The 24392-nt window shown below is 41.5% G+C and overlaps 1 protein-coding gene across 9 annotated transcripts in view; it reads right to left on the bottom strand.

Moving 5' to 3' along the window:
• The window catches only part of TACC1 (transforming acidic coiled-coil containing protein 1), a 126793-nt gene that overhangs the window by 29290 nt on the left and 73111 nt on the right, over nucleotides 1–24392 (bottom strand). For 8 of the 9 annotated variants that reach the window (XM_017847664.1, XM_017847661.1, XM_017847665.1 and 5 more), the window contains one exon: nucleotides 2983–4099. The exons of the other annotated variant lie outside the window; for it this stretch is intronic. In XM_017847664.1, coding sequence (XP_017703153.1) covers nucleotides 2983–3791 — 809 coding nt within the window. In that variant the 5' untranslated portion in view covers nucleotides 3792–4099. The remainder of the gene's footprint in view (nucleotides 1–2982; nucleotides 4100–24392) is intronic. 9 annotated transcript variants of the gene reach the window in all.

Below are 24392 nucleotides of genomic sequence, written 5' to 3'. Positions count from 1 at the left end.
AAGAAGTTCATTCAACAAAAACAGAATAGGGGAAAAAGGTTACTGGGTGAGGGTGGTAGGACTCGAGAGATGGTGCTTCTTGCTGCTGAATATAAAGTGTAGAATAAATTACCCTTTCTTTGGCCCAGATTTCATCTTATTTAATGCATTGGTGGCATGCAACTGAAAGATCCACAAATGACTCCTTATCAACTTCAGTAGGCAGAAGCATCCCACATTTAGGGGAGGAAGTACCTAGGCAGTGATGTGCCCAGTACATACCCTAAGTGCTGTCTAGAGAGAAGTAACCAACCTTAAAAGCCATGAAAGAGGGCACCCAATCAATAATATTTTCCAACAACCATTTAACTGCTTATATACAATCAAGGAACAGATCGAGAGCTACTAATGACATTACTCCCCTTAGCCATTCTGGGGCTGCTGAGGAACTGGTTCCTACATCTCTCTACTTTCTTGGTCCTGAAGTCGATCCTTCTGCTCTTTAAACCTCTGGGCATCTTCCTTTCTGCTGTAAGTCACCATGATATCCAGAGTTTTTCTTTAAGTCATAGCAATGCTGAGAAGCATTTCCCCAACCGATCTATAGTGAGAACTACAAGCACAGTGCTTCTCATACTCCTTGTACATATTTCATCCTGCATCTCATTGGTCCTTCTTTATATCTACATTTTACTCAAACTTTTTAGTAAAATGTCACAGGGCCACAAAAGGATACACAGTCAGGTACCATGTAATGACATTTCAGTTGTGTATACGATGGTGGTCCCGTAGGGTTATAATGGAATTTAAAAACTATTGTCTAGTGATGTCCTGACGATCCTGACCCAGGGTAGGCCTAGGTAATGTGTGTGTCGGTGTCTTAGTTTTAACAAAATTTTAAAAGTAAATAAAGAAATAAATAATTTTACACAAAGAAAACTTACGGAATAGGGATACAAAGAAAGAAAATATTTTGTATAGCTGTACCATGTTTGTGTTTTAAGCTAAGTATTATTACAAAAGTCAAAATTTCTTAAAAAATTAAAAAGTTGATAAAATAAACATTACAGTAAGCTAAACTTAATCTATTAATGAAGGAAAAAAATTTAAATAAATTTAGTGTAGCTGAAGTGTACCGTGTTTATAGAGGCTACAGTAGTGTACAGTAATGTCCCAGGCCTTCACATTCACTCACCACTCACTGACTCACTCAGAGCAACTTCCAGTTCTGCAAACTCCATTCATGGTAAGGGCCCTACACAGGTCTATTATTTTTTATCTTTTATACTATATTTTTACTGTACATTTTCTATGCTTAGCTATGTTTAGATACACAAATACTTACCATTGTGTTACACTGCCTATAGTAGTTTTGTTTTGTTTTGTTTTAAGATTGGGCCTTGCTCTGCCAGCCAGGCTGGAGTATAATGGCATAATCATGGCTCACGGTAACCTCAACCTCCTGGTCTCAAGCAATCCTCCTGCCTCAACCCCCTGAGTAGCTGGGACTACAGGTATGCACCACCACTCCCAGCTAATTAAAAAAATTTTTTTAAAGAGACAGGGGACTGGTGGGGGGCTCTATGTTGCCCAGGCTGGTCTTGAACTCCTGGCCTCAAGGGATCCTCCCACCTTGGCCTCCCAAAGTGTTGGGATTACAGGTGTGAGCCACCACACCTAGCACCTACAGTATTCAGTATGATAATGTGCTGTATAGGGTTGTAGCCTAGGAGTAATAGGCTGTACCATATAGCCTAGGTACGTAGTAGGTTACACCACCTAGGTTTGAGTAAGTTCACTTGATGATGTTCACACAACAAAATCACCAAAGGATGCACTTCCCTGTGGCTTACCCTGTGGCTAAGTGATGTATGATTGTATTATCATCTACTCAAGTTTTGTGATAAAGTAATCCTGTAGCAAAGTTAAACTGAAACTTGATATGGAATATGACCTTAGGTAATTATACTGAAAACTCCAAGGACCTTGCAAAAGTCAGATAATTTCCCAGGAGAGATGGGGGATTGACTAAACCGACTACTTTACTCAGTTTTAACTGATCATGTAAAATATTCTTGATTCTTATTAAAAATTTACCTTCTGGGCAATGAGCCAGAAATTACACATGGAGACAAGAATTCTCATCAATTTTTAGTGGTAGGTTTGTTTCCCAAAAAAGTCACAGCTTTCTGTTTATGTAAAAAGTCTTCTTTCTACAAGACCCTTTTGGACCATTTCCCACGTTATTGATGCTACAGAGGTAAGTTAAGTTACAGGATTGGAATTTCTGTTTTATCCATAAAGAATATGAAGACGGTGGCCAGCACTGCATTTGAATTGTCTATAACATGACTCCTAACAGCCCAGCCAGGATTTCTGAAAACCATGAAATCTCTACCTGCCTATCTCATGTCATTTTTTTTTTTTTTTTTTGAGATGGAGTCTTGCTGTCTTGCTGTTGCCCAGGCTGGAGTGCAGTGGCGTGATCTCGGCTCACTGCAACCTCTGCCTCCTGGGTTCAAGCAATTCTCATGTCTCAGCCTCCCGGGTAGCTGGGACTACAGGTATGCACCACCATGCCCAGCTAATTTTTGCATTTTTAGTAGAGACGGGTTTCACCATGTTGGACAGGCTGGTCTCAAACTCCGGACCTCAAGTGATTCACCTGTGTCAACCTCCCAAAGTGCTGGGACTACAGGTGTCAGCCACCACACCCAGCCTTTTTTTTAAAAACATAAAAAAGTCTCTAGGGCCAGGGGAAAAGAACTTAGCTGATTAAACTGAGGATTCAGAAATAAGGCAACAATTGGAAAAGGAAACCTCTGGTATTTCCGATTCCACACAACAGGCCAAATAGTGAAGACTGCAGGATAACATTACGAGCTTTGTATCAACCTTGGTGCACCTCAAAGGTAAACTCAGTTCACCAAAGCCAAAAGTAGCCAGCTGCCAAACTCACAGAGAAGACACAGAGCACGACACCCAGCGCCCACTGTCACTCACGTTATTAAACGCGACTTTGCCTTCTTGGGTGATTCTAAGATTTCATTAACATGATTACCAGTGGGAGAACAAAAGTCACTGCTTGTTAAGATCGTAGTTGGTTTAAAGGGATCCACAGATTCGTCAAAGTTATCTGGGTCAAAGTGGTAGGAACCCTCAGAAGACATGGATGGGGAGTTCTGCAGAACAGAGTGGCTCCCAAAGGGGTTGAAGCTGGCGTTTTCCCACTGACTAGGATCTAGCTTGGAAGATGTTTGGGAGAGAGGCCCGTCACGTGCCACTGGGTCTGTAGGCTGTTCTAAACCTGCTGACTTACTGATGCCATCTTTTTGCATCTTGGGAATCAGTTTGCTACCCGGTTTCCTGCCAAGCTTCCTTGGAAGGGCTTTCCTGGCCTCTATGTTTCCCATATCTTCTGTGAAATCAAACTCAAGCTTGAGAGGTAAGCTCCTGGACTCCTCCCCCAGCTCAACCCCTGAGTCGTTTGTGTCACTACTGAGAGTGCCGGGAGTTTCTTTAAGGTCAGGGGGAGACTTCTGGAACCTGGCACCTCCTAGCGAAGAAGGACTTGTGTTCTCATCCAGCTCTTCGGGACTGAAGTGGTAGGATGCTTTGGGGAAAGGTGTATCCTCCACAGCAGCGTCGGTGTCTGAGAACTCTCCTCCAATTGCTTTCTTCCTCAGGGGGACAGGCTTGGGCTTTCTCAGCTTGCTTCTTCTGCTGGGCACAGGCTCTGGACAGGAGTTGCCAGCTTTCAGATCGGCTTCTGTGGAGGCCTCAAGGGTGACCCCCATGCTGCCTTCCGTCATCGCCTCGTCCTGGAGGGCGTCTGGCGGGCTGGAAGGCAGAGCCTTGCCTGAGATTGCAGTTACACAGCCATGAGCTGCTTTTGCTCCAAGGGCTGCCGAGATATCCGTGGAATCCCTCGTTTCTATTGAAAACGGCCTCACAATGGAAATTTTGCTAAAATCATGTTCAGGCTCCTCTTTGAAATTCTTGACTGAGTGAGAGTCAATGGCCTGCTGTGGCACTTCATTTTCTGAAGGTTTAGAACAAGTCTTAGATGAACATTTTTCAACCACTTCTGCTACAAGCTCTTCATCAGCTTCTTGTGATTCTACAATGAAACACAAAACCATCTATTAAAGAATTATCTTTCTGTCATTGGTAAATATCTTTTCCTACCTGAATTCATATAAACAAATAGCAAGTTCTTCCCCTTTTGCTTTTATTAACCATCTCTAAAGTTCAGCAAGGATGGCAGCACAGCCTAAAAGAGAAGAGTAGCACAACACCCTAAAATGAATTTTCCTATCCCAAGTTGTGTATGCGTATTATCCAAGTGATACAAATGGCAAGTACACCAAAAGGACTATTTAGAAAAAGGATAAATAGAGCAAGAGTCTGCTGCAATGTATATTATGTGATGTTAACATTCTGTAAGGTAAAACTGGTCTGGAGGAATCTTTAGAAATCAATAGCTACAGTGCAGGGAGTCAGATTGGCGCTGAGACAGTTCCTAGGGACAGCCAGACAGCTTCAGGGTCAGAACCTTATGCAGTGAACAGATTTGAATCTTTGGATGTTAAAAACACAAGTATCTTGGGAGGCCAAGGCGGGCACATCATGAGGTCAAGAGATCGAGACCATCCTGGCTAACATGGTGAAACCCCATCTCTACTAAAAATACAAAAATTAGCTGGGCATGGTGGCACATGCCTGTAGTCCCAACAACTCGGGAGGTTGAGGCAGGAGAATCACTTGAACCCGGGAGACGGAGGATGCAGCGAGCTGAGATTGCACCACTACATTCCAGCCTAGACTCCGTCTCAAAGAAAAAAAGAAAAAAACCCACAAGTATCCACAGAACAGAATTTAAAAAAACTGTTTCAAAAATAAATTTAAAAAATCTACTGTGACCAACTCAGAATCATCTCTCTGTAGACCTAAAAACTAAAAGAACCAAATAAGAAAGCTAATTTGAAAACCAGATATGGAAATGGTTTTAAAACAAATAGCCCTTATTTCACTAAGACACAAATTATAAAACAAAAAAGTTATTTTTTCTTTAGAACCTCTGCCTCTAAGCCAGACCAGGAATTCTCTAAATCACTTGTGAAAATAAAATCCTTTTAATTGTGGTCTTACTAGGATAAGTGCTGCAAATATTAGGAAAGTGTGAATGAGGTAATTTCATTAAAGCACAAAGTGATTTCCTGACATAGATATCTGAAACAAGAGTAGCACAGAAAACTCAGTGAATTGGTTATAATATCTCATGATTTTAAAGGAAATTAAGAGATGATCCTCTAATCCTACTTCCTAATCCTAATCCAGGGGCAGAGTCAAGAACCACTGGAATATCATAGCAATAGTTTTTATTTTTGTTTTTCTTGAGACAGTGTCTCTGTTACCCAGGCTGGAGTGCAGTGGCCTGATCTTGGCTCACTGCAGCCTTGACCTCCCCAGGCTCAAGTGATCCTCCCACCACAGCGTCCCAAGTAACTGGGACCACAGGCATGAGCCACCAAGCTCGGTTAATTTTTATTTTTTACGTAGAGATAGGACAGCCAAGTTGCCCAGGCTGGTCTCACTGGGCTCAAGCAATCTGCCTGCCTTGGTCTCCCAAAGTGCTGGGGTCACAGGTACAAGCCACTGCACCAGCCTGTTTTTTTTTTTTTTTAAGGGGTCTCTCACTCTGTTGCCCAGCCTGGAGTGCAGAGGTGTGATCACAGCTCACTGCAGCCTCAAACTCTGGGGCTCAAGCAATCCTCCCACCTCAGCTGCCTGAGTAGCTGGGATTTAGAATAGTTTTTTTAAAGCACTCACACACCTTTCTCATGAATCTTTTATGATTATTATTGGGTAGTGGTTTATAAATTATACTTCACAAATATACTTCAGATATTCTACAAATGTCCAATTAAAATTTTTCTTATAAATATTATGTTTATTATTAATACTAAGTCTCAGTGCTTCATAGCCAGAATTTGGTTTAACATATTTCAAAAGGATTTTTTTTAAAAGAGATAGTAAGTATCGCAAAATCTTGGTAACTGTTGTCCAGGGATAGGTATATGGGAGTTTTCATTGTATTATTTTCTCTGTTACACACTTGTGAAACTTTTCATAATAGAAAGTTTAAAAACTCAACTGCAATACATACAAAATTTTAACAAGAACATTTTAAACTGTACTGACAATTTCACTTATGTGTACAGAGTCTATTATCTCTGTCCATGTATGCGAACTGTTTTAAATGTGTTATTGTTTCTTTGTGCTGATGATGGGGATGCAGACAACTGAAAACAAGCCATCAATACCCTAGGGCTGCAAATATCCATGTGTTTCCGTGTACAACTGGCTCAGTTAAAAGACAAGCCAGTTGTACAACACTGAGTCTTGATTATATCAAGGTTTAGATAGTTATCACTCCTTTTAAGTGTTGGTGCTTATTGTCAGCTTTTTAGATTCAACACAGATGGTAAAAATATGTATTTTGCCTTTGTCCTCAGTCCCTGGCACGGAGCTCCTACAACCCCTGGAACCTGCTGACTGGTCAGAGTGTCTTTTGTGCGCTAATGAATAACTAGGTGCTGGGGGTCCCTTGACAGCTGCAGGAACGGGTTGGTCACCAGAAAGACCAAGCCAAGATTAGAGGGTTGCAACTTTCAGCATCGTCCCCACTCCTTCTGAGAAGGGCTGGAAAATGAGCTTAATCACCAAGGCCAATAATTTAATCAATCATACCTATGTGATGAAACCTCTATAAATACTCTCAAAGGACAGGGACAGGGAGCTTCCAGGTTGGTGGACACGTTGACTTACTGGGAGGGTGGTGTGCCCAGAGGGCGTGGAAGCTCTGCACCCCTGCAGGTATGGGGATACCTTGCCCTATGTATCCCTTGCATTTGGCAGTTCCTGAGTTGTAACCTTCATAATAAGCCAGTAAATATAAGTATTTTCCAGAGTTCTGTGAGTCGTTCTAGCAAATTACTGAAACTGAGGAGTTCTGAGAATCCCCAAATTTATAGCCAGTTGGTCAGAAGCACTGAGACTTGCGACTGGTATCTGAAGTGGCGGCAGTCTCGTGGGACTGAGACCTTATCTTGTGGGGTCTGCACTAGATAGTGTAAGAAATGAACTGAATTCTTGGAAACCCAGTTGGTGCTGGAGAATCTGAGAACACCCAGAACAGGAAATGTGCCTTTTAACAGTGACTATTTAAGAGACACAGCACTAAATTATCTGAGATTTTTTAAAATGATACTTCTAAATATCTCAGTTTTGTATTTTCTACCAAAAAGATTTAAACTTATGAGGAACCACTTTATGTACTATTTCTAAAATTTACATCTATAAAATTAATAAATTGGATGAATTGTTAGATATTGTTAATAACTCAAATCTGAAACACAAATTCCCCTCTGCTCCTCTTTCAGACTTTTGGAATAGTTTAATTAAGGCATGCTCTCAGGCACTAAGCTGAATTATTAAAAAACTTATCTGCAACTACTGACCTGCATAAATCAAGGTTCTTTCAATCATGTAACTCAAACACTACTGAAATAAATTCGATTTTTTTTTTTTTTTTTAACACAGTCTCACTATGTTGCCTAGGCTGATCCTGAACTCCTGGGCTCAAGCCATCCTCCCGCCTCAGCCTCCTGAGTAGCTGGGATTACAGGTGCATGCCACCACATCCGGCTTAGTTTTTAATTAGACTCTGATTTAGTTATTTTGTATGTTTCAATCTCACAAATCTCATTGTTTTTAAAACTAATGTTTTAATCTTTACAACTATAATATATGTCACCTTAAAGTCTATTATATACTAGAGTCCACATAATTTTTTTTTTTTTTTTGAGGAAAAGATTCTACTGCCTTAAGATTTTGAAAACTATGGTTAAAGTGGAAAGTGCATCTCTAAAAATGGTGATATGGAAGTAAGTGGGGATGAATAAGCCTTCTAGGAACTTAATACACGTGTCCTTTTAAGGAGAACTTCAGCATCTCTCAGTTGTACTACAGATGACCTCACTGTAAATAACAGATCTTGAAAATCCTATACAAGAGGTTGTATTTTAACGTCTTCATCCTGGTGCGCCCAGGAGTAGATGGCGTGGCATGGTGGGAGAGCCACCCTTTCTATATGCTGACAAGCAAGAAATGGTCCTGAGCCACTGTTTCTCCATCTAGAAAACTATTTTATACTACATTTTACGATAAATCAAACTGATATACTGGAAGAACTTGTTACCTAACTAAATCATGATGGATTTGGTAAAAATAAAAATTCTACTTCTAAAATATTGGTATTATACATGTATTTTCTTGTGTACAATTTATAAAGTGATATTCACCCATAAACTAATTAGCCTATATTAAATGTTAGGACAAGAACTACCTCCTTTCATTTGCTTTGGATTTGTTTTCCAATGGATTTTCTTATCTGGTTATTTCAGTACTTTGGTCTATAAAGAGGTGATTCTGGGCCAGATATGGGAGGTTTTCCATTTATTTTTGAAACAGTCTGATTACTTAAACCCTGTTCTGTGGAATAGGGAATACAGTTATGTGTTCGTTAACAACGGATTCTGAGAAATCTGTCATTAGGTGATTTCGTCATTGTGCAGGTCACTGTGTGATCATTATAGAGTGCACTTGACACAAACCTAGATGGTATATTTACTACATACCTATTGTATAGTCTATTGCTCCTAGGCTACAAACCTGAACAGCATGTTACCGTACTGAAATACTGTAGGCAATGGTAACACAATGCTAAGTATTTGTGTATCTAAACACAGAAAAGGTACAGTAAAAATATGGTATTATAATCTTACGTGATCACATCATATATGCAGTCAGTCACTGATCAAAACATCATTATGTGGTGAATGACTGTATTTGTATTTTTAACTTCCAAACATTCAAATCTGCTCACTGCATAAAATTCTAACCCTGAAACTGTCAGGCTGTGCCTGGAAACTCAGTACCGATCTGCATCCCTCACATTTAAGCTGTTGATGTCCAATGGCTCCTCTGGACCTACAGAATGTTAATACCACATCAGATACACTGCAGTAGAACCTTGCTCTACTTAGTCTTTTCCTAAATAAATTCTATTTGCATTATCTAAGTGATAAAAAAAATCAACAGATTCTCTCTCAAGAATCTGAATTAAGACAGTAAGTGGATCTGTAGGAGACTGAGGTCAGGATAAAATAGAGACAGAAGACCATCCTATACCAGTTGGGAAGTGATAGAGAACAGAGGTACCTGAGGACTTTTCAATGCCCACAAAGGCCTACCTACACTGCCCCAGCTTAATTTCCATGAAACTCCCCTTTCTCAATGATGTATACGTATTTAAGCTAGTCTGAGTGGATTTCTACCCTTTGAGACCAAATGTATCCAAACTAAAGTGCACAGAGAACTCAAGTCCCAAAATTCTGAGATCAACTGATGTCACCTAATGAGAGACAAATACATAAATCCTTCTGATATGAAAGGATGGGCATTACAATCACGCCCTATGCAATGTCTTCAAGGAGCTCAGAGATGAAGAGCAAACCTGCACGTAAGTACAGGATGAGAGACCTACCTGAACAACCGGCCAACATTTTCTTACACACGATTGCAGTTAACTGCAAACTAAATACAACCCATGGTGGCATAACTGAGCACAAAGCAAATGCAATCTCAGATCCCATTAACAGATAAACAGAAACATCAATGACAACAGTATTGAGTAAAATGCACTGAGGGTTTGGATGGACCAGGCAATGGGCTACTAAGAGCTCACCAGGATTATCCTAATTGAACCAAGACACCAGTCTTTACCAGTAGGCAAACCCAAATCTGTCCAGACTCTAAGGCCTGGGTACTAAACCACAGATTAAATTCATCTCTTGATTGCCAGAAAAGTTTCTTGTAGTCTCCTCGATTACACAACATCTGGGATTGTGAATTCAGTTAAGATTCTGAATTCAGTTCTAAGCTCCTCATCTTAAAAAAATTGTGAACAAAAATGAATGTCCTTAGAGGAATGTGGATCAAGGTGGTGTATCTGTAAATAATCAGTCTAAGATATTTGGCCTAGAAAACTAAGAAACACTATAGAGTCTGCAAATATTTTAAGGGCACTTGAGGTAAAGGGATTAGAATTATTGTAGCTTCAGAGGATAAAATTAGGATCATGTGGACAACTATTAAGAGGAAAGTGGATTTCAACTCAGTATAAGAGAAAACAAACAAACATGCATTGAGTGCAAAGAGAAGCCAGCTCCCTATCCACCAGGAATGGTCCACTCCTCCATTTCACTCACACATTCACTCAGTCATTCAACAAATACCCAAAGCATTTTTACATACTGGGCTCTGTGCTTGGCACTGGGGATGTAACAGCAAGCAAAAAAGAGGAGGGCTCTGTTCTCATGCAGTTTAGAGACTAGCAGGATAGAGAGATATTGATTAAATAATTACTGAAAGAATGAAAGAGAGAAATGAGGCTGGGAAAATAGAAAGGCATCATGCAGGCCTTGTCAAGAATCTGGTTCTATTCTAAGAGCAACAGGAAGCCATAAGGAGTTTTTAAGCAGCAGAGAATATACTCAGGTTTATATTTTGAACAGACCCCAGTTGCAATGTGGAAAAGGATTAAAGAGGGTAAAAATGGAACACGTAAAACTGCTAGTATGTTATTCTAGGGGCTTTGACAAGGGTGATGCTAATGAATAGGAAGTATCAGGAGAACCCACCCCCAATATTTCAACATAGGTTCTTTCCATTTTCCCTAAGTGTCAGCCAATCTGAGAAATAAAGAGAAAGAGTACAAAGAGAGGAATTTTACAGCTGGGCCGCCGGGGGTGACATCACATATCAGTAGGTCTGTGATGTCCCCCGAGTCGCAAAACCAGCAAGTTTTTATTAAGGATTTCAAAAGGGGAGGGGGTGTATGAACAAGGAGTAGGTCACAAAGATCACATGCTTCTGAGGCCAATAAAGATCACAAGGAAAAGGGCAAAGCAAAGATCACAAGGCAAAGGGCAAAATTAAAATTACTGATGAGGGTCTATGTTCAGCTATGCACGTATTGTCTTGATAAACATCTTAACAGAAAACAGGGTTCAAGAGCAGAGAACCAAAATTTACCCAGGCTGGAATTTTCCCCCCTCCAATCCTAGGTAAGCCTGAGGTACTGCAGGAGACCAAGGTGGGTATTTCAGTCCTTATCTCAACTGCGTAAGACAGACACTCCCCAGAGCGGCCCATTTAAGACCTTCCCCCAAGGAATGCATTCCTTCCCCAGGGTAATTATTAATAATTCCTTGATGGGAAAAGAATCTCTCTACTTGGCATGTACCGTTTATAGGGCTCTCTCCAAGAAGAAAAATGGCTCTATTTCTGCCCGACCCTGCAGGCAGTCAGACCTTATATCTGTCTTCCCTTGTTCCCTGAAAATAGCTGTTATTCTGTTCTTTTTCACAGGGCAGTGATTTTCATATTTTTTAAACACACATGCTCCACAATCAATTTGTACAATAGTGGTTCCTGGAGTTGACGTACATCCTCACCTTACGAAGATAACAGGATTAAGGATTAAAGTAAGGACAGGTGTAAAGAAATTATGAGTATTATTTGGGAACTGATAAATGTACATGAAATCTTCACAATTCATGTTCAGAGACCGCAGTAAAAACAGGTGTAAGAAATTATAAAAGTGGCCGGGCAAGGTGGCTCAAGCCTGTAATCCCAGCACTTTGGGAGGCCGAGACGGGCGGATCACGAAGTCAGGAGATCGAGACCATCCTGGCTAACATGGTGAAACCCCGTCTCTACTAAAAAAAAATACAAAAAACTAGCCGGGCATGGTGACGGGCGCCTGTAGTCCCAGCTACTCGGGAGGCTGAGGCAGGAGAATAGCGGGAACCCGGGAGGTGGAGCTTGCAGTGAGCTGAGATCCGGCCACAGCACTCCAGCCTGGGCGACAGAGCGAGACTCTGTCTCAAAAAAAAAAAAAAAAGAAATTATAAAAGTATTAATTTTGGGAACTAATAAATGTCCATGAAATCTTCACAATTTATGTTCTTCTGCCACAGCTCCAGCTGGTCCCTCCGTTCAGAGTCCCTGACTTCCCACAACAGGAAGAGAAGTTATACTCTAGAGAGGAAATAAGGAGGTGAGACTGATAAAGCTGGGTGATAAGCTGGATACAGGACTGAAGTAGGAGGAGGTAGCAAAGATGATGGTAAGTTTGAGCCTTTGAAACTAGAAGACTAGTGCCATTCAGTGAGATTCAGGAAATACTAGTAAAAGCTTAGGGACTGTTGAAGTGGGGCCATGGGTTTGGCCTTGGACATGCTGAGATCTGTTTCAGGTTTTTTTTGTTTTTTTTTTTCCCATCATTCCACACTTCATTTCAAAAAAAATTTAAACATAGCTTAAATACATTGCTATACTTTATTTATTTTAGAGAGAGGATCTCACTCTGTCACCCAGGCTTGAAGACAGTAGCGTGATCCTGGCTCACTCCAATCTCAATCTCCTGGGTTCAACCGTTCCTCCCTCCTTAGCCTCCTAAGTAGCTGGGACTACAGGCACACCACTACACCCAGCTAGTTTTTAATTTTTACGTACAGATGAGGGGGTCGTACTACATTGCCTAGGCTGGTCTCAAACTCCTGGGCCCACATCATCCTCCTACCTCAGTCTCCCAGAGGGATAGTATTACAGGTGTAAGCCACCATGCCTGGCCTGTTTGGGGATTTTGAAGCAGAGATGTTGAATAGGTAGAAGTATGTTCAGAGAAGAAATCTGGGCTGGGAATAATATTTGACATCACCAGAGCCATGGATATAGATGTGATCACCGTAATTCACACTGAATACAACATAATAATAAGTGATATCCATTCTACACTTTCATCTTTGAGCTTTAACATATTTTAAATCCTAATTTTAAGTTTTAAATACTTATTTATTTTTTGGAGACATGGTCTTGCTCTGTCACCCAGGCTAGAGTGCAATGGAGCACTCATAGGTCACTGCAGCCTCAACCTCCTAGGCTCAGACAATCCTCCTGCCTCACCCTCCTGAGAAACTGAGACAACAGGCATATGGCCAGCGTGCCCAGCTAATTAAAAAAAGAAATTTGTAGAAATGGGGTCTTATTATGTTGTCCATGCTGGTCTCCAACTCCTGGCCTCAACTGATCTTTCTGCCTTGGCTTCCCAAAATGCTAAGACTACAGGTGTGAGCCACTGCACCCAGCCAGAAGTTTATTCAAAAAAAAGTTTACCTAAAAAATATGAATCTAAGATAAGATAAAACCTGAATTTTAAACAGATTTTTAAATTAAAAGAGTAATATTATTGATAATTACATCATAGGTATAATGACATGATCATAGGTGGTATCATGATATCTGGAATTTGCTTTTAAAAATACCTAAGTAACAAAATGAAAAAACAAAAAAGGGAGGATGGTGGAAGCAAGCATGGCAAAATCTTGATAGTCCTTTATCTGGGCAATGGGAATACAAGTTCTACTTTTATATGTAGTGTTGGAAGCTGATCCTAGTTTTTTAAAGATTTTTTACAGTTACATAATTTCTCTCTCACTCTCTTTGTCATGGACTCCTAAACATTTACTACCATTCTCCTTCATAGGATCCCAGGGCCGGAATATCCAGGGCTATGTGTTCTTTCCCTATAGCTTCCAGAAAACCTAAGGGTTAAAGGGAAGGGAAGTAAAGCGCTACCAACACTCAGCTGTCAGGAGCTGAGAAGCCCTTTTCCCCTCCTTCTGTAGGTCCCACACTCATCCACCTCTTGGGGTTCTTTTTTTTTTTCTGTCACCCAGACTCCTTCACCATCAATCCCACAGCCCCCAAAGAAAGGAGTCTATGAGAATTACCTTTTGCCAAACTCTCTCCTAGCTTTCTATTTCTGCCCTAATCTCTGTAACACAAGGACAGGGCCTTTCCCGCTTTCTTCCACATGTACCCACTCCTTTTAGAGTCTTCCTCCTCTCTCCATTATCTCCACCAGCTGCTTTTGCCAAACTGAGTCCCTGAGATTCTCAAAACGGGGTGTGCACCAATCAGTGACAAGGGCAAAGCCACTTGAGAGCCGGGGAAGGAGGAGGAAAGAAAAAGGAGCACATCTCAGCACAAGACAAAAGCTCTAAGTCTGACCCTGTCCCAGCAACTGTCCCTGGACACCAAACGCTCTGCAGTTTAAGAACAGCCGTGTCATCTCCTCACCCTACACCTAGGAAGGGTAGTACTGTGGGAGATGGCTTCACCCCCACATGCTCCTCTCACTGGTACTTGTGTTCCTACATCAGTTAAGCAGCTGGGAATCAAGAGATTTATGCAAAGTTAGCATCAGTGACAGTGAGCCTTATCTGCTACATTGTAAAACGCATGGCCCTGTCATGGTGGAATGGAGAAGGAAAACAAACACCATCCCACTCAGTCCCCAGGCTGAGCAGAGGGCTGAAGGAACTCCACTGAAAAGACACCCCCGCTGAGTCATTTCTTGGCCAGCTCAGGGCAGGTGCCAGGTAAATAAACTTGGTCAGCCCTACACCAAGTCACTGCATTCGCCATATCTCCGTCTGGCACCTTCAGTCACCAAGAGAAGGTCCAAACAGGCAGAGGCAGTGGGTGGGAGAGGAATGCTCATTTACTTAAACCAGTTTGGGGAGCCCTGAGAATAAAAAAAAAAAGAGAGAAAAACAAACTAACCACATAACTTGAAAAGGTATGTTTGGGTAAGATTCTATTTGCATTTACACTATCAGCAAGTGTCTCAGTACCAGCTGACCCCACATACCTAGTGCTGCCCTAAAACGCTAGGCCAGGCCCAGCAGCTCGCGCCTGTAATCCCAACACTTTGAGAGACCAAGGTAGGGGATTGCTTCAGCCCAGGAGTTCAAGCTTAACCTGGGCAACATGGTGAAACCTCATCTCTACAAAAAACAAAAGTAAATTAGCCAAGCATGGTGGCACATGACTGTAGTCCCAGCTATTCAGGAGGCTGAGGTGAGAGGACCACTTGAGTCTAGAAGTTGGAGGCTGCAGTGATCTATGATCACACCACTGCACTCCACCCTGGACAACACAGCAAGTCCCTGGGAAATGAAAAGAAAAAGGAAAGGAAAGAACCTAAACTTCAAGTATCCCACCACAAGTAACTTTTAGTAATAAGTTACATATCCAGATCCTCAGTAGGCTCCAGGTCCCAATCTCCCATAACAAAGAGTTTGGGCCACAGCAGTCAGGCCTTGCTTTTCATCTGAAAGCACTGTTATGCAACTAACCTACCTTTATGGGCCTTTCCATTTTTATAGAAATCCTGTGTTCCCTAAACACCTTCTTCCAGGGCACTGTTAGGCTCTCTCTCTAGAATGAGTTTGATGAGTTTGATTCTGACAAGCACAGCATTGCCTGGTGGCTTGGTGAATACAGACAGAGATTAGATCAGTAAATGAATTAAAAGCACACACAGAGGAAATCCACAAATAGACCAAAATTTCCACTTCTGGTCCATTTGTTACTGTTAATGAAACTCTTCCTTTCAATAGTCAGCTTTCCCTAAATCTAAAAGGTTGTGTGAATCGCCCACGGGTGATCTTAAACAGTAGATGCTTTTTATGCTTATTCAGGGTAAAGACTATTCTCAGTAAAAGAGTTCTTCCCTCTCTATATATCTTTTAAAAGAAAAGGCACGGAATGCAAAATTTTAAGGATTAAGGGAAACAGCTTAACATTCTAGTTTGCACTCTGGTATGCTGAATATATACTGGGTTAAAATTCAAATCTACGAAAAAACTTGAAAGTCTTAGAATAGGGGAAATGTTATCACAAAATATTTTGAAACTTCAGAAAATGTATTCAACTAACATACTGAGAATCAACTGGTTAGCTGCTTTTACATGTAGAATCTCATTTAAGAAGAGATAAGACAGCAACCACTTGGAAAACAATGTACATTAACACTTCAGATTTGGCATTATTCTCAGCTATGCTTGACTTTTCCCTCCCAGATTTTAACTGCATGGCAAAATATTGTCTAAGAGCTCCCTTTAGATCTGTCCACCACTTTCTCTCCTTTAGACAGATAGTCCTTTTTATGGGTTTCTAAACATCTGATATGATAATTGAGAAAGCTGCCAGAATTTGGACAAGTCTCCTGTATTTTCACATACACACGCTGGCTCTCTTTCTGACCTCAAAACACATAACAGTTTCTCATATCCAAGTGGCTTCAGGATGGGGGCTGGCCACCAGAAAAACCAAACACAGGATTAGAAGACGGGAATTTTCAGCACTCTCCACCCCATCTCTGAAGAAGGGAAGGGGGCTGGAGACCAAGTTATAAAAACTCTTGGAAGTATGAGCTTCAGAGAGCTTCTGGGCTGGCAAACACAGATGTGCACGGAGAGTGGCATTCCCAGAGAGGGCATGGAAGTTCCGTGCGCTCCTCCTTATACCCAGCTCTCCCATGTGGCTCTTCCTGAGTTGTATAACAAATCAGTAAAGTTTAGCATTTTCCTGAATTCTCAGAGTTATTCTAATGAATTATCAAACCTGGGCGAGGGTATGAACACCCCAAAATTTGTAGAAAAGTCAGACAGAAGTGCAGGTGACTGGGACATGGGACTTGCAACTGGCATCTGAAGTGAGAACAGTTTTGTGAGATTGAGCCCTTAAGCCTCTGGAGTCTGAGGCTAACTCGAGGAAATAAGTACCAGAATAGAACTGACTTTTTGAAAACCCAGTTGGGGCTGGAGAATCAGAGAACTAGTATAGAAAAGAACTGCATATTCCACAAGCTACAGGTTAGCCACTGATTCATAAACACAGTCTATTGAGCAGCAAGAATACAGGCCTAGAATCCTTCTTAGTAAGCACAAAAATATCTTCTTACCCAAAACCAAGTCCCCTTCTACCCATTTCTCCTCTGCCTCCACTTCATCACAGGACTCCCATTCTCAACCTAGCCAGCCCCATCCCTCTTCCTCCTCCCAAGATAGAGGGATGGAATTTATATTCTCTCTCTCTCTCTCTCTCTCTCTCTCTCTGTCTGTCTCTCTCTCTCACACACACACACACACACACACACAGGCAGACCATGACTCAATCATGCTAGAGGCCCCCCCCCCCAATTAATTCTAGAGCTATCTTCATTCATTTAATTTCTCTTCATTCACAGGATGAACCTGAGAAAACCCAAGTGGACCATAAACCAAGGAAGAAGGGCTCCAGGGTTCCTGCTGATGGCATGATGGAGTCAAGGACATTGCTCTGTGCTGTCACACCACTGGGAGCAGGCAGGCATGGAGCCAGGATGGAAGCAGACGGCCTGTCTCTAGAACAAACCCCTGGGGCCATGCCTCTGAGCACCCAGAAGTCAGACAGGGAACCCACATGACCACACTGGAGCCAGGTATCTCAAACAGATGGAATTATCCCCTAGCTCCTCTATTCTGTCCTCATTAGTGGAGGTGACCTCACAGCTTCACACAACTGCCCAGGTTGCAATATGTTTCATATTAAGAAGCCTCTGACAACAAGAGAATAGAAACCCTGGTTACCAAGGCAGTGGCCTAGATTTCTGAATTCAAGCCCCAAGTGTGCATCTCTGCCACTGAGGGCCACATAAAAGACACACAAAGGATGCCACAAATTTGGAAGGCTCAGCACTAATGGTGAAATTTTACAAACATATAAAAGCAACTGACTGTAAGCCATAGTATTAAGAAATTCTAATAAACATCCAAACCAGATGTTCAATGTTGGTATTCTATAATTCATTTAAACTGGTAGTTTTGCCAGGACCTGAGGCCCACTATTGAACCACAGAGTATCTTCTCAGATCACCATCCAACCAACCAACCAACCAACCAAGCACAGGTCCTTACCACCAGCAGCACATCCTTTGCTGGGCACAAGCACAATGGAGTCCCAAAATAAGTGCAAGGGGCCTATTCAGCATCCAGTTAAGGAGGCAAAAGTCACACTCAAAGCCCCTTGAGACCAGCTGAGTACTGAGTCAGGAGGAAAGCCCTATCACCGCCTCAGGACTGCCACCTCAAGGCCCACAACACATTTGCACAGAAAACCCTGCAGCTGGACTTCTGCTTTTAAAGGAGTCATTTCCTGTGTCACCAGATTCCCTTTCTCAATGAGTTACTTCCTTTTAAATTTGTTTTGTATTCAGCAAAAGAAGAAACCTCTAGAAAAAATTATGCTTTATTTTTGAAGGCCAGCTGATTTGTGTTTTTAAAGGACCTTTATTATTGACTTAGAAGTAAGCTGCGAACAGGTGGGAATGTATATAATTCATCTAAGGTATGGGCTATGAGAGAGGTTAGGAAGCCAAAGAACAGATAGATCATGCTCAGTGATTCTTCAGAGAAGAAAGGAAACAGCTGCTCTCAATGCTAGCCAGAAACAAATGGGTCAGAGCCCAAAGATGACTTCCTAATGGGGCACTGATGCCCTTTGAGCCTGATACTATAGGATCTATGTTCTGCTATCCCTCAAGAAATAGGGAAGTAGGTCCAAAAATCACTTTAATTGTCCTTTCAACTCAATTTTAGTTCATATTCCTTTGGTAACAAGGGCAATAATCTCTCCCCTCAAGTGCAACTCACAGAGGAGGAACGAATCACAAATGTTAAAAAACTTCATAAACCGTAGACAGTTGGGACGCCAAGTCAGGGGGATCACTTGGGCCCAGGAGTTTGAGATCAGCCTGGACAACATAGGGAGACCCTGATTCTACAAAAAAATTAAAAATTAGCTGAGTGCAGGGGTGTTTACCTGCAGTCCTAGCTACTCAGGAGGCTGAGGCAGGAGGGTCGCTTAAGCCTAGGAGGTTGAGGCTGCAGTGAGCTGTGATAGTGCCACTGCATTCCAGGCTGGACAAAAGAGTGGGACCACATCCGAAAAATAAAAAATTGCAACAGGTCGGGTGCAGTGGCTCATGCCTGTAATCCCAGCACTTTGGAAAGCTGAGGTGGGCAGATCACCTGAGGTCAGGAGTTCGAGACCAGGCTGGCCAACACGGCAAAACCCCCATCTCTACTAAAAATACAAAAACTTAGCCAGGCATGGTGGTGGGTGCCTGTAATCCCAGGTACTTGGGAGGCTGAGGCAGGATAATTGCTTGAACCCAGGAGGCGGAGGTTGTGGTGAGCCAAGATGGTGCCACTGAACTTAGCCTGGGCGACAAGAGTGAAACTCCATCTCAAAAAAAAAAAAAAAAAAAATTGCAACAGTGGTGAACACTGGGCTACTCTTGACGTTGAGTGTGAAAAATGCAAAGGAATTTAATGTAAAATTTGTTCTAGAACAATTGTTTTCCTGTAATTAAAAATTTAGAACAAATAAAATACTTCACACTTATACAGCCTTCAAAGCACTTCCATAAACATTACCTAACCTGATCCTCAAATTAACCCTGTGTAAAAGGCACAACAGGGCTTATTAATTCCATTAAAAAATATGAAAAGATACCATGAGTATCTAACAAATTACACAATTTCGATAAAATAGATCAATTCCAAGAAAGACACAAACTACTGAAACCAACTCAAGAGGAAACAAAAAATCTGAATGAATCTAAAACAGGCAAAGAGATTAAACTGGTAAATTTAAAACTTCCCCCAAAGAAAAGACCTGAACCAGACTGATGAATTCCACCCAACATTTAAAGAATTAATACCAATTGTTCGTAAACTTTTCCAAAAAATACTGAGGGAAGAAGCACTTTCCAACTCATTCCATCACACCAACATTACTCTGGTGCCAAAACCAAACAAAGGCATCACAAGGGGGAAAAAAACTACAGACCAGTATCTTTTATTGAATGTAGATGCAAAAATCCTCAACAAAATACTAGTAAACCAAATCCAGCAACACATAAAAAGGATTATACACCACAAACTAACAGGATCTATCCCAGGAATGCAAGGTTGCTTTAACATCTGAAAATCAATTCATATAATATACAACAATCAACAGAACAGAGGACAAAACCCACATGATCATCTCAATACACACAGAAAAAGCATTTGACAAAATCCAACACCCTTTTATGGTAAAAACACTAAACAAACTAGGACTAGAAAGGAACCTCCTCAACTTAATAAAGGGCATTTATGAAAAACTCACAGCTGATGTCATACTTAATGATAGAAGACTGAATGTTTTCACCCTAAGGTCAAGAACCAGACAAAAATGTCTACTCAACATTGTTCTAGAAGTTCTAACCAAGGTAAATGGCAAGAAAAGAAATAAAAGGTATCCCTATTGGAAAGGAAGTAAAACTATCTCTATTTGCAGATGAGATAATCTTGCATACAGAAAGTCCTAAGGAATCCACCAAAAAACTATAAATGAAACCAATAAGGCTGTAGGATGTAAGATCAATGTGTAAAAATCAATTGTATTTCTATACACTTGCAATGAAAATTCCAAAAAAAAAAAAATTCTAAGAAAACGATTCCATTTATAACAGCATCAAAAAATAAAATATTTAGGAAATAATTTAATGAAAAAAATATAAGATGTTGATATAGTTTGGATATTTGTCCCCTCCAAATCTCATGTTAAAATCTGATTCCCAATGTTGCAGGTGAAGCCTAGTGGGAGGTGTCTGGGTCATGGGGGTGGATCCCTCATGAACAGCTTGTTGCTGTCCTGAAGGTAATGAGTGAGTTCTCATTCTATTAGTTCTCCTCAGATCTGATTATTTAAGAGCCCAGCGCCTCCTTTTCTCTTTCTCTCTTTCTCCTTCTCCTCTCTTGCCATGTGACACACCTACTCCCCCTTTGCCTTCTGCCATAATTGGAAGCTCCGTGATGCCCTCATCAGAAACAGATGCCTGTGCCATGCTTCTTCTACAGCCTATAGAACTGTGAGCCAAATAAACCTTTTTTCTTTAGAAATTACCCAGCCTCAGGTATTCCTTTACAGCAGTGGTCCCCAACCTTTTTGGCACCAGGGACCGGTTTTATGAAAGACAATTTTTCCATGGATGAGGGAGATGGGAGGTGGGGGTATGGGATAAAACTGTTCCAGCTCAGATCATCAGGCATTAGATTCTCATAAGGAGTGCAAAACCTAGATCCCTGGCATGTGCCTTTCACAACACGGTTTGAACTCCTATGAGAATCTAATGCCATCGCTGATCTGAGAGGAGGCGGAGCTCAGGCAGTAATGCTTGCTCACCCTGCTGCTCACCTCCTGCTGTGTGGCCCATTCCTAATAGGCCCAGGGGTTGGAGACTCCCGCTTTACAGCAATACAAAACGGACTGAGACAACTTATACTATAAAAACTACAAGGCCAGGAGCAGTGGCTCACACCTGTAATCTTGGCACTTTGGGAGCAGCAGACAGGAGGATGACTTAAGCTCAGGAGTTAGAAACCAGCCTGAACACCATAGGGAGACCCTCTCTCTACAAATAATTTTAAAAATTACCCGGTCGTGGTGGCATGTGCCTGTGGTTCCAGCTACTAGGGAGGCTGGACAGGAAGACTGTCTGAGCCTGGGAGGTTGAGGCTGCAGTGAGCCATGCTCGCATCACCGCAATTCAGCTTGGGTGATAGAGTGAAACCATGTCTCAAAAAACAAACAACAGGCCGGGCGCGGTGGCTCAAGCCTGTAATCCCAGCACTCTGGGAGGCCGAGACAGGCGGATCACGAGGTCAGGAGATCAGGCTAACACAGTGAAACCCCGTCTCTACTAAAAAATACAAAAAACTAGCCGGGCGAGGTGGCGGCGCCTGTAGTCCCAGCTACTCTGGAGGCTGAGGCAGGAGAACGGCATAAACCCGGGAGGCAGAGCTTGTAGTGAGCTGAGATCCGGCCACTGCACTCCAGCCCAGGCAACAGAGTGAGACTCCGTCTCAAAAACAAAAAAAAAAAAACCCAACAAACAAACAAACAACAACAACAAATAAACATTGCTTGAAGCAATTAAAGAAAACTTAAATAAATGGAAGACACCCCACGTTCATGAATTGGAAGATTTAATATTGTTAAGACAGCAATACTTCCCAAATTTATTTACAGACTGAACACGATCCATATCAAAATCCCAGCTGCCTTCTTTGCAAAAATTAACAAACTGATTCTAAAATTCATATAGAAATGCAATGGACTCAGAATAGCTACAACAATCTTGAAAAAATGATCAAATTTGGAGGCCTCATACTTCTTGATTTCAAAACTTACTACAAAGCTATAGTAATCAAGACAGTGTGGTGGTACCAGCATACCAAGAGATATAGAGAAACAAAATTGAGAGTTTAGAAATCAATCCTGGTACCTATAGCCAACTGATTTTTGACAACGGTACAAAGTTAATTGAATGGGGAAAAGATTAGTCTTTTTGACAAATGGTGCTGGGACAACTGGATATCCACATGCAAAAGAATGAAGCTGGACTACTCCCTTACACCACATGCAGAAACTGACTCAAAACGGATCACAGATTTAAATGTAAGAGCTCAAACTATAAAACTGTTAAAACAGAGAAGTAAATCTTTGTGATTGTGGGTTACGCAAAATATTCTTAGACACAACATCAAGGCACAAGAGACAAAACAAGTAAACTGAATTTTATCAAAATTAAAAACTTTCGCACTTCAAATGATACCATCAAGAAATGAAAACACAATGGAAGAAAATATTTAGTCACATATCTAATAAGGAATTTGCATCTAGAATATATAACTTAGAGATAAATAAGATAAATAATCTAATTAAAAAGTGGGGAATCTGAATAGACATTTCTCTAAAGAATATATACAAGGCCGGGCGCGGTGGCTCAAGCCTGTAATCCCAGCACTTTGGGAGGCCGAGACAGACGGATCACGAGGTCAGGAGCTCGAGGCCATCCTGGCTAACACGGTGAAACCCCGTCTCTACTAAAAAAAAAAAAATACAAAAGCTAGCCGGGTGAGGTGGCAGGCGCCTGTAGTCCCAGCTACTCGGGAGGCTGAGGCAGGAGGATGGCGTAAACCCGGGAGGCGGAGCTTGCAGTGAGCTGAGATGCGGCCACTGCACTCCAGCCTGGGCGACAGCGAGACTCGGTCTCAAAAAAAAAAAAAACAAGAATATATACAAATACCCAATAGCTACACGAAAAGTTGCTCAATATCATCAGCCATTAGGGAAATGCAAATGAAAACCAAATGTAAATCAAAACTACTCCACACCTACTGGGATGGCTATAACCAAACAGATAGACAATAAGAAGTGTTGGAGAGGATATGGAGAAACTGAAACCCTCAAATACTACTGGCAGAAATGTAAAATGGTGCAGCCACTTTGAAAAAGTTTGGCAGTACCTCAAAATGTTTGACATAAAGTTACCATATGGCCTAGCAATTCTACTCCTAGGTATATACCCGAGAAATAAAAACATAAATCGATGAATGTGAATGTTCATAGCAGCATTATTCATCATAGCCAAAAGTGGAAATAATCCAAATGTCCGTCAACTGATAAACAGGTAAGTAAAATATAGTATATCAATAACATGGATATTGTTCAACAATAAAAAAGGAATAAAGTCCTGATACTTGCTACAACACAGCTGAACCTTGAAAACATTACAGTTAGTGAACTGATTCAGTCATACAAGACTACATATTCTACTATTCCACTTATATGAAATGTTCAGATAATCAAATCTACTGAGACACAAACTAGATCATCAGTTACCTAGGACTGGAGGTGGGAAGGAAGAGGAATGGAGTGTGACTGCTAATGGGTATAGGGTTTCCTTTGGGGGTGATAAAATGTTCTAAAAATTAAATTGAGACAATAGTTGTACAACTCTGTCGATAAATTAAAAACTATTGCAAAGCTTTTAAATGGGGAATTGTATGGCAGGTAAACTATATCTCAATAAAACTAGTTTTTAAAAAAGAACATGGAGGCTCAGACATGAGGGAAATGGAGGAGGAGGAGTGTCCTGTGATTTCTAATAAAATGTTCAACTATACTACACAAATTTGCTCTGTTGTCCAGGCTAGAGTACAGTGGGGCAATTATAGCTCACTGCAGCCTCAACCTCCCAGGCTCAAGTGATCCTCCCACCTTAGCCTCCTGAGCAGCTGAGACTAAAGGCACATGCCACCATGCCCTGCTAATTTTTGTCTGTTTGTTTTTGGTACAGTCAGGGTCTCATTTTGTTGCCCAGGCTGGTCTCAAGCAATCCTCCTGCCTTGGCCTCCCGAAGTGCTGGGATTACAGGAGTGAGCCGGCACACACATTCACAGTACATGCTTTAAATAGTGTCTTATGTGTGTCACTTGGAGAGACACATGCTTGAGAGAGGTGGTAGGTCTCACCATCCGATCAATTTGGGGTTTTAAATT

The sequence above is a fragment of the Rhinopithecus bieti genome, unplaced genomic scaffold, assembly GCF_001698545.2.
Source record: "Rhinopithecus bieti isolate Rb0 unplaced genomic scaffold, ASM169854v2 scaffold_29855, whole genome shotgun sequence".
NCBI lineage: Eukaryota > Metazoa > Chordata > Mammalia > Primates > Cercopithecidae > Rhinopithecus > Rhinopithecus bieti.
Note: the sequence above shows the minus strand (reverse complement) of the source record. Positions and strands in the feature narration are given on the sequence as shown.